The 10753-nt window shown below is 38.8% G+C and overlaps 1 protein-coding gene across 4 annotated transcripts in view; it reads left to right on the top strand.

Moving 5' to 3' along the window:
• Nucleotides 1-355: 355 nt before the first annotated feature.
• Nucleotides 356-10753, top strand: part of NEDD4 (neural precursor cell expressed, developmentally down-regulated 4, E3 ubiquitin protein ligase) — a 38748-nt gene continuing 28350 nt past the window's right edge. For all 4 annotated transcript variants that reach the window (XM_010191720.1, XM_010191719.1, XM_010191717.1 and 1 more), the window contains exon 1: nucleotides 356-1870. In XM_010191720.1, coding sequence (XP_010190022.1) covers nucleotides 356-1870 — 1515 coding nt within the window. The remainder of the gene's footprint in view (nucleotides 1871-10753) is intronic.

Genomic DNA, 10753 nt, shown 5'->3' with positions numbered 1-10753 from the left:
AGTTTGTTATTGTATTCATTTATGCAAATTACAGAAGGTCAGTAGTTTTTGTCAGTGCGTTGCAGCTGAGGTGGTTGGAACATAAGTGCTTTGTAAATGAATGCTTTCTGACTACAAGCAATCAAAGACGGTCCAGAAACTGCAGTTCAACAAATGGCTGACTTGGTTCAAGAGGTACAGTTGTTTTTTTTTTCTTAACGCTAGTATCTGGTAGAAATTAGGACAAATACTACAACTTTTATGGGCTTTCACTGGTGTGAGGTACTAGCACTAGGTTCTGTGCAGCTGCCTGTAGCCTTTCTGCTGAAGGATCCTTGCGGTTTTCATTTGCTAACATGCATGGAAATGAGAACAAATGGCACGACGGTTAAGATTGCATTTTGCTACCCAAAGAAGCAACACAGATCCGTTATCAGAAACCTCTGAAGATGTTTTGGATAGTAACAAATGTCTGTACTTCAGAAAGTCACAGAATCCTTCACCTAATGTTACACAGATGAAACTGACTTCCAGACAAGTGGCTTGTGCACCTGTAATGCGACAAGAAATTAACCAAGAGGAAAATGCAGCTGTTTCTTCATTACAAATAAAAAAGAGCACATCACTGCACATTTCTCTGCAGTCTAGAAAGTGTAGTGGATGTTTTCGGTCTGGTGATGCTGAGACTGCTGGTGAAGACACTTCATTCATTGGTATTGGTAACGAAGGAAGTTGTGGCGCTACAATTGTGGTTGATCATCGATCTAATGATAACCTGCTGAGCAGTACTGCTCTGTACAATGGCAGTCTTAGCAGCATTGCAGCCAGTGACAGTGGATCATTCAGCAGTGCTGGCAGTGACTACGGATCATGTGCAAGTACCACAAGTGAAGGAGGTTCATATAGTAACAGTGTCATCAGTGACAGTGGTAGTGGCACTCTTTCAGCAAGTGATGGTACTTTCTGTAGTAGTGTTGTACATGGTGATGCTTCATACAGAAGTGCTGGAAACAAATGTAATCCCTACAGGAACAACTCCTCTCAGGAAACTCTGTGTAGAAGTAATGCTACTTTTGACCAAGATGCTTTGTCAGTGAGAAGGAAAACTAAGATTCCACTGCGACGTTGTTCATCGCTGGTTATTTTCCCTAGGAGTCCTTCCAGTACACCTCCAGCTTCTCCAGTAAGCTCAGGTCAACTACCACAAAGGGGTGCTTATCAGACATCCCATAAACTAATTATTTCCCCTAGTGAGCTGGCACAAAAAGAAGAACAAACCATTTCCAAAGGATTCCTTTCAACAGCAGTCAATGGGCTTCGACTGTCCAAAACAGTTTGCTCTCCTGGTGAAGTCAGAGACATTCGACCGCTTTACTTGAATACATCGTTACGGGACAAAAGTAAAATTGTGAATAGTTCCGAGCAGGCAACTTGTGAAGAGGTATCTGATGGCTTCTCACGTATTTCAGTTCACCTCACTCAAAGAGCCTTTGCATCGAGCAGTGAAATGGTTAATGGCTGTTGCAGTCCAGAGTTAAATCTGAACTCCAGTGCAAAATACCCTCATTTAAAACTGGCGCGTAGCACATCTGCATGTTTACCCTCAAAAATAGATTCAGAATATCAAATCAGTAACAACGAACTAGAAAGACCGAATGCACAGATGAGCAGAACCCACCATGTTTTGCAAAGAAGTGTTTCGTTGGAAGGATCACGTCAAAAAGTTTCTTGCTGTTTATCCAGCCTTAAATACAAGTGTCATAGTGCAAGGACGTCTCAGTTGCACATACAGTTCAAACCTGGGAATGAAGGAAGAACAAGTGGTGTTAAGAGAAGACCTGGAATCTCTAAAAGGGAAACGTCTAGCACTTCTCTGGGGAGGCCTCATAAGGTGAGTGTTCTGGTTTATAGAAAAATGCGACAGTGTTTTGCAGCTGAAATTTAACTGGAAAATAAAAGCTACCATCAGGACTTAAATGCCACGATTTCAGAATTCCCTAATGATGTCAAATTGTCACCATTAGGAAGTTAATTTTTGTATTATCTGTAACTTTTGGTTTTTACATTTGTTTCTTAGAATATGGTACATACAGTGGCGTAGATAAATAGATCTTACAGTGAAATACCTGTATTTGATGTACTTTAAACAGCAATTTCCTGTATACATGAGCTCAAAGGGATTTTTCTTGTCTAGTTATCTAGATGTGGAAATTATTTAACCTTCAGATGATGTTTTGTAGTTTTAAATCCATAACGTTACTTCTCAATATATTAATAGTAAGTATTAAAATGATTTGCATAGCAAATGGGTAAAAATGAGTGAATTACTGTAGAGTCTTTCAGGTTTATTTCATAAAGGCTTTATTTTACAGAACAGTTTGCTGTCTGTAGAATTAAAGATAAGTAATACTTGAGCAGAGAAGCTGTAAATACCATTTGTTTCTGTATACACCCTGAACCACAGGAATTTTCAGTTTCCTCTCTTTCTTCTTTTTTTTTTATTCACTTTCAACCACTACTTCAGCCTGAGCAGTACACTGTAACTTAATACCTCTCCCAGCAACATTGCTGTTCAAATTATAGTACTTGGTTCTAGAAGGCTTATATTAAATATATTTTTCTGGTAATGAAACTCCCATCCAACTAAACTGCAGAAGTGTGTTTGTTCTTATTAACTCTTAAGACTGTTTATGTTATTAGTAATGCATAAGGCACATGAAATGTGGATTTTTAAGACTTGTTTAATCAACAGTTAAAAATCAAATTATCTGAATATCACACATTTAGTTTTAATTATGAATGCTGGTAAAAGTGCAACAATTAATGTTTGCCAAAATCCTCTAAGGTCTCATTCTCTATGAATTGATGCTTTTGCTTGTTTAAGCAAGAGGTTTTGTGCCAAAGGTCTGTAGTTGTGACAGTCCCTTTCTGAACTAGTAATAGAATTATTTTGGAGGTATTAGCCTGTAGTTTTCAGTCTGTTGTTGCCCTTAGAGTAGTGCATGATGATTCTACACTTTTTTAATATCTTCGGAGTTTTGTATTGGTTTTTGGTTAAAAACAGTTTGAAGAACAACTCCCTTTCCTTCTTGTAAAACTGTGAGCTATGGTTAAACTTAATTATAAAACTCAGTGGATCACAGGTAGTAACTATGCATATTACCTGGTGATTCCTCATCCCAAAATCAAACTTATGGATGGTAAATCAATCAGCTAATAAGCACAGACAGATTATGGTGCATTTTGAGTAGCTTGGATCTAGGTTTTGGGTTTTTTTTAAGTATATTGTAAAAAGGAAAACATGTTGAGTCATGCACTTCCAAGTAGATTTCTCGTCAACTTCCACTGCTGGCCTCTCTATTTAATAGCAGTTGATATGCAAGATATTTTATATTTCGATACTGAGTGAATTTTAGTAAATTCAATTGAGTTAGAATTCAAGTTCAGGATTAGATTGTTAGCAGATATTTCCAGAAACCCTCATAGGACACTGGACTGACAAGAGTTTGAGTTCTCGGGAGCGATGTTTACAGTGGTTTGACATAACATCTAAGGAGACTTAGTTTTTTTAAGCACTTGACAGCATGGTTCTGTGATAGCTGGGCATTTTTACTGGGTTAATGTGGCAGCATGTTTTAAGCTTCATGAATTCTTAAGATTTCATGTTCTGATTAGGGGATGGGAGAGACAAGTTTAAAAAATAAAAAATAACAGGAAAAGAGTCCAAATCACAAATTGTTGTCGTTGTCTTGTCCTTCCTATGTAATTGAAAATATTTGTTTGTGCCATGTCTACATACAAATGAGAAAGATTTCTGACATCAGAAAATTGGACACTAAAGGTTTTAGATCAGTACAGTTGTTTCAGATTCCTTTCTGCAGCAACAGGCACAGAAGCCTTTCAGTCCTGAAATGGCCCTTTCAGTCTTCATGTAAAATCAGTTTTTATAGAATATCCTATAAAACGTATTATTAAAAAAATTTAAAAGCTTTCCCCACCAAACTTAAGCAAAGCCCATAGTTGACTTCCTAGCAGTTCAGCAATTCAGTGGAATAAAAGAGTTCTGTTTGTTATTACAGTCTTTGTGACAAATATAATGGCAATCATTTAATTATGTAGTCCAGTTAATTATCATGGTGCATTGTGACTCATTTAAAAGTAAACAACTCCCAAAATATTTCTCTTGACTCCAGTTAGTCTGGCCTAGTATACTGATATGCTGAGTCTGGGTTCAAATTTAACAAGTTGATACTGGAGTAGCATTTAGTAATGTCAGCTATCTGTGCAGAGCAGTCATGAAATCAAATCAGTGCTTTGGTCAGAGACTCCAATCTCTGAAGCAGCGAAAGGTCTATGCATTCTTTTCTGACGTGCCTAGCTACCAGCCTTCAGCCACCTCGTATCAGATTTCCTGCTATCTATAATCATCAGCTTGTTACAGGCTGACTTTAAAAAAAAAATAAAAATAAATGGTGGTTTTATATATATATTTGTTACAACAGCCCTTGGATTATTTTTAATTAAGTTGAAAAACGTGAAATGGTGATGGCCCCCATACCGCTGCTCGTCTTTTCTGGAAACATTGATTACATTTTGCAGTAGATAGTGGAATTTCATTTATGCAAAGTGGGAGGAAGAGGTCGTCTATGGTTGCAGCACTGAAAGTTGTCCTTGACTTTGTGTTTCCGTTTTTAATGGGTTTTTTTTAAGCGCATCTGTATCTTGCTTAGGGTAGAATAAATCTGCAGCTACAGCACTTTGATGTCATAGGTGCGAATTGGAAGGACTTTAGTGTATACATGTGTCATCTTGTGTCATCTTGTGTGTAGACTTTAAAAGGTGCAGATGAATGCAGAAGCAGTGACTACAGTTCTACTTCTTGTAGACTATAAACAAACTTTTTTAAAACAAACAAACAAAAAGTTAATCTCTTCCACAAGAATAGTATTTTGCTGACATCCCTGTTAATGTTAGCCGTTAAAAGGTGCAGATGAATGCAGAAGCAGTGACTACAGTTCTACTTCTTGTAGACTATAAACAAACTTTTTAAAAACAAACAAACAACCCAGAACTTAATCTCTTCCACAAGAATAATATTTTGCTGACATCCCTGTTAACGTTAGCCGTTTCTTCCCCATTGCTATCATTGCGGATTAGATAATGCGAATATTGTAAATGTACTTGCAAATCTGTTTTGGCAACTGTATACCTTCAAAATGATTTCTTATACAATTAAGGAATTCACTGTTATTGTCCTGTTATTTACAAGTAATTTTTACTCATGTTCTGTCTCTAGTGAATTAAATACATGTTTTGAAGCAAAAAAACTTCATAGGTGGTATAAAGTAACTAAACCATTTTTCTACTGTCAGGTTTGTGTGAAGAAAACCTTGAGTTGGAACTCTTGAGACTTCTTTTTCCCACCAGGTTCTGGAATTCTGCCTTTTGTATTTGTAAAAGGAGATGCTATTTGAACGTTTCAGTACTAAATGTAAATTTTGAACGTACAGTAGTTTGAGGGGGCTGAGTGCGAGAATGTCTCTTTTCACTACCTTGCTTCACAAGTGATCTGAACATGCTGAGTGGACCAGCACCTGTGCCTGGAAGATCTTGATTCAGTTCATAAACGCTGCACCACAAGTTAGCACTGAACAGTCTGAGGTTGACTTCTCTCTTGCATCCTGTTTAAGTATAGAGCTTCTGTCTTAGCAGAACTCCTTCACAGAACATAATGGTCCAACCAGGGAGAAGTACTAGGAGAAGGGGAAGACGACGGTGGCTGATCTCCAGCTGTCTCCATGTTTGTGTATGGAACAAAGGGGGCTGCATTGGCATCGGTGTCCCAAATCCATGCAAGGAAGTGAGGTGGAAGAAGGGCAGGTGAAGTGAAAAATTATAGAGGCAATGCAAGACGAAGCACAAGTTGCCATCTCTCTATACTACTGTGCTATGATAACCTCATCGCCTGATAATTTTTGTATTGTTCACTGCTGCGTATCCTGAAGGCTCGTGTTACAGGACTGTCTGTTGCACATTGCTGTGTCATGGTGTATCAGTTCAGTCAAGGAGAAGTGGGGGTAAAAGGGAGGTGGTGTGTTTCTGAGGAATCGTGATGGTTGGACTTAAATCACGTAATACTGTTTATACTGTCCCTCAGACAGATTTCAGGAATTCAAGTATACATCCGAGCATTAAAGAGAAGACAGTGGAAGCTGTTAATCACAATAAGTAACAACTTATAATCAGTTGTAGATGACCTCCTACTTTTTTTTTCCTATAATGACAACTTGCTGTGCTTTGATAATTTATGCCGAGTTCTTCTATTTTCCCATCTTGCTTAAATGCAGAGATCTGTTACAGCTTCTTCACCTTCCTTCATGCCTTCAGCTTTGATTAGCAGTCTTCTCTGGTGGGAGGTGGGGGAAGATTGCACACAAAGGATGTGATAAACCTTAGAGCCGAGACTCTGTGAATGGTTGCTATGTGGAAGCATTAGCAAAGAAGCAATCAATATTATTTGGCATCAGTTCTATCCCTGAAATTTTTCTTTGTTGGTTTTAGCAGGTTGTATTTGGCAACAGCAAACCGTATGTAACTTTCAGAATATGGTTGTGCTGTAAGGATCAGTGTCTGTGCTGTAGCACAATGCTTGAATAACCCTGTGTATCAAAGCTCTAGCACTTTGTAGTCACCAGCAAACACATATGAAGGGGAGTTTTATTTAAATGTGCTCTGCAGAGATTATTATTAACTTCATTCTGTTTTGTAGTCTACACCTGAACTGAGTTTGGATGGGTTTATCATGCCAACAAAAGGGGAAACTAAAACTGCAAAACCATGCAGAGCAGAGCTCCTGAAACAGCTTATATAAATAATTATCTAGCCTTCAGGTTGATTTGTGTCCTTTTAATCTGCCGTGAGACAGTGGGAAACATTGATGGTGTGGCTTCTTTAATATAGCCACAGGCTCTAGTTATTCTGTCTCTAAGGCTTAGTATACATTTAATAATGTGTTAAACTGAAACTTCTTCTGAGGGGAAGACAGAGACATTCTTCTCTTTACCCCTGACTGGCCAAATAACTTGTAGGCTTTCAGATATGAGACCGTGATCATTGCTGTGATTCTGTTCTTAAGAGTACATCCTTTTAGCTTTTTGTGAGAAATTAGATCGGCACTTTGGGTTAAATAAAAATATGGTGCTGTAGAAATCACAGTCTTTGTAAGAATTATAGCATGAGAGAAGCCCCTAAAAAAACCTGCTAGTATCTGCAGGTATTCTCCCAAGAATTGTCAAGAAGCCCAGCTGTAAAATTATTGAAGTACTAACCATAATGAATACTCTTTTAATCTATAGGATTTCCTTACTGAAGGAAGATGGTAAGCAGTATGGCAGTGTTTTAAAATGCCCAAAGGGGGAACTACAGACTATTGCAACATGGTGATCTGGAAGAAAGAGTACACAGAATAGAATTAGCAGACATACGACACATTTTATGTACACAAGAAGGGAGACTGAGCACTGCTTTAAGAAAAGGAAGTTTTGTCTTACAAATCAAACTAGGCAGTGACATGTGAAGATGGGCCAGCTGGTTAATGCAGGACAGTGAGCTTTCCAATAGACAAGATCCCTTAGCAGAAGTTCTGAAAAATACTCTGAAGACGTAAGTGCAGAAAAAAGCTCCCTTATTGATGACAACTAATTAAAAGATAAGAAACAAAAGTGAGAATTAAATTGTAACTTCTGAAGTTGTAGAAAATCTCATGGTAGCGAGTGACTAGACAGTAGAATGGGCAGTTTGCAAACCAGGGTTGAGAAATGCCAGGTACTGCACACAGGAAGAGCAGCTAATGGTGCATGCGTGGTAATGGTCTCCTGTACTGGTCAGGAAGTAGTTTCTGTCATGGGGAGTTACTTGCTGAAAATGTCAGCTCAAATCTTGTTGACAGTTGAAAGGCAAATAGAAGGCTAGGATTTATTAGGAAAGGAATAAACTAACAAAATTAAAAACACTATTATGGAGTTGTACAAATCCATATACGTGCATCGCATGCGTATTTCTAGTCATCCTTTTTCAGGAAGCATGTATAGCAGAACTAGAAAAATACCAGAAGGGCCGCAAGATTGGGCTAAGTTTTATGTGAGGAGGCACTGAGTAGACCTAGGGCTTTTCAGCTTTGGGCTGGAGGGGGAGAGGAAGAAGTGGTATAAAGGCAGTTTTATAAATCTGTAGTTCGAGGGAGGTGAATTTAAACAAAGAATCTACTCTTCTAAAACAAATATGTTATATGTTGAGCTCACTGTTGCAATATGTTGTGCATGAAAAAGTAGAAATGGATTTCAAGAAGAGGTAAGATATGTTAAGTTAAGTCCATCAAAGAGTGTTACATTCTCAATATGTATTTTAACATCAGGATCAAAAAAAGTCTGTGACCACTTACTCATTAGAAACTGGGGGGTATATCAGAGGAAGTGCTATTCTTAACTACTGCTTTTATAATTTCCTTAAGCATCTGCTCTTGGCCATTACTAGGGACAGGATACAAGGCTAAGCAGTGCGCTAATCTGTCTGCTAGGTCCTTTGGTGCCTGCTCAGCCCTTGCAGCCACGTAGGATCAAATGGTAGAAATGCTCTTTCAAGTTCTCCCCCCTGCCTGGGCTCAGGGTGTTCTGTGTTCTGACACGTGTTTTCTCGTCTTCCAGAAGTGGATGTATTTCACAGATTGAGCAAGCAAGCAAAACTGACTGGCCTTTTCAGGCGAGTCATTTGCTTACGACTGACTTTCACCCTTGTCTGAAGGGGACTGCCCTGCATTTCTGTTAAGTGTCTCTGTTTCAAGTGAACTTTCTTCCTCACTGCCTGTGATGAACGGAGCCTGCTGATTTGGGAACGCAGCCAACAAAATGTTTGTAGCTCATTTCAGTGTTAGTTTATGGTTCTATAATAGTTTCTATTTCAAGAGAGTACGTAACTTTTTTTTTTTCCATCGTGGTGGTTTATGGTAAACTGAAATGTCTACAGATAGAGGCAGTTATTGTTTGGGACCTTGGGCTGCTTTCAGCTGTGTTAACTGGAACATAAGCAAACACAGTTTAAGAAGGACATCAGCAAGTTCCTGGCTGAAATTACATACAAACTTGAATTCCAGTCGTTGAGGTTGGGGTGTACTAAAATCCAAATGGGACCCTCCAGCTACGCAGTAAGAGGAACGTGGGTAGAAACATAGGACTGATTTCTTAGACCTCGACAATTTCTCTGGTAATCAGTGATTTTTCTAGCGTAAGAGAGAAGGTCCTGTTCAATAACGTGAAAGCACAAGGGCTTTTTGAAGAAAAAGGTTTACAGGTTTTATTATAAACATTACATATTTTTAATAGAGTGTCTGCCTTAGCCAGTTGTTGTAGTAATCATTGTTTCTAGTAAGTTTGCTTTGGGATAAGTATTTAGCTTTTAAATAGTAAATGCAAAATGGTTAACACCTGGCAAATTGTAGGCTAATAAAACCCATGTCTAATGTGGGAAGTATAATTGAACTTTAGGAAGAAATGTTCATGAGCCTATCTGAAATTAATACTGCTTTTGTTGGTGGATTATCTGTGTTGTAGTTGCCTTGTGTCATAGAGGTTGAGGCATCCCAGGTCAGTTCATGCAGAGTGGTTTTGGATACATAGGGTTTATAATTTGAGCATAGCACAGCTTAAGACAAGTTGGTCAGTCCTGCTGTAGTCAGGTTTTCTTCATCTACGTTTAGGACTGGCAGCAGTAGGTTTAGGTCGATAGGAGATCAGGGCCTCCTGTTCAAACCAGCAGCAGCTGAGGACTAACACAGGGTGCAGAAGAAGAGCACGGAGAACTGCAGCGTGGCTGGCAGCAGCTGCTAGCTGTGTGCTGATGCAGACACTGGGAATTACTGAGTTAGTGTTGATGTTGAATTTGGATCAGTGGTAGCTGAGAACAGTAGATTTAAGAATGCTTTTGAAATCTGCTGGACCAGCTTTGGAGTAGGGTGAGGCAATTCTGCCTGCATCCAGCCCTGCTGTAGGTCTGTGCTCACAGAAATTTCTTAGAAGGGGTCAGTTACTTGTACAGCCTGAGCCGACTGTTCAAGATTATATTTAGGACTGGAAAAAGCAGCTGCCAGGCTCAACCTCATTTTGTGCATCTCTGTGGTACTCTACTGGACCTAATAAACTTCCCAGGAGTGGGGCCGTGGTGCAGAGATGCTCCAATTGCCTGTCTGCCTTTTGGAGGCAAATTGTTTGTCTTGGGTTTTTTTTGTTTGGTTGGTTGTGTTTTGTTAATTCTGTTTGTTCCCTCTTGCTCTAAATAACAGAAAGTTGACTGTGTCTTGAGTCCTGCTGAGTGTATTAATTAGCCAGTGTGATTAACATCGGTCGTAATGCTTTATCTGTTGCTCATTTTAGGGAGCAAATTACCCGTGCAGTTTAACGTTTGGTAGGGGTTTACATTTTTGAGTGTTTTAAGCTTCACTGTTTTAATTGATGAAGGTAAAAGTGTACCTGGAATTGTTACTGCAAGGATACGATTTTCCAACTTTATTTGAAGTCTTAAGATTTGGCACAACAGCTTCCACAAATAGATGCAAAAATTTAGGTTTTATACTACTATGAAGTTAACCGACTTGATGTCAGGAATGGCTTGTTGAATTGAATTGAATTGAAACAGGAATGGCTGTTTTCAGAAAACTCTTTGTGTGTGTTGCCTGGTTTAACACAGGAGGCCAAATAGGGCTTGGCTCTCGACTTCATTAAAT

Source organism: Mesitornis unicolor, unplaced genomic scaffold (assembly GCF_000695765.1).
Source record: "Mesitornis unicolor isolate BGI_N332 unplaced genomic scaffold, ASM69576v1 scaffold3529, whole genome shotgun sequence".
Classification (NCBI taxonomy): Eukaryota; Metazoa; Chordata; class Aves; order Mesitornithiformes; family Mesitornithidae; genus Mesitornis; species Mesitornis unicolor.
The sequence above is the reverse complement of the archived record's forward strand: the minus strand, read 5'-3'. Positions and strand labels throughout refer to the sequence as shown.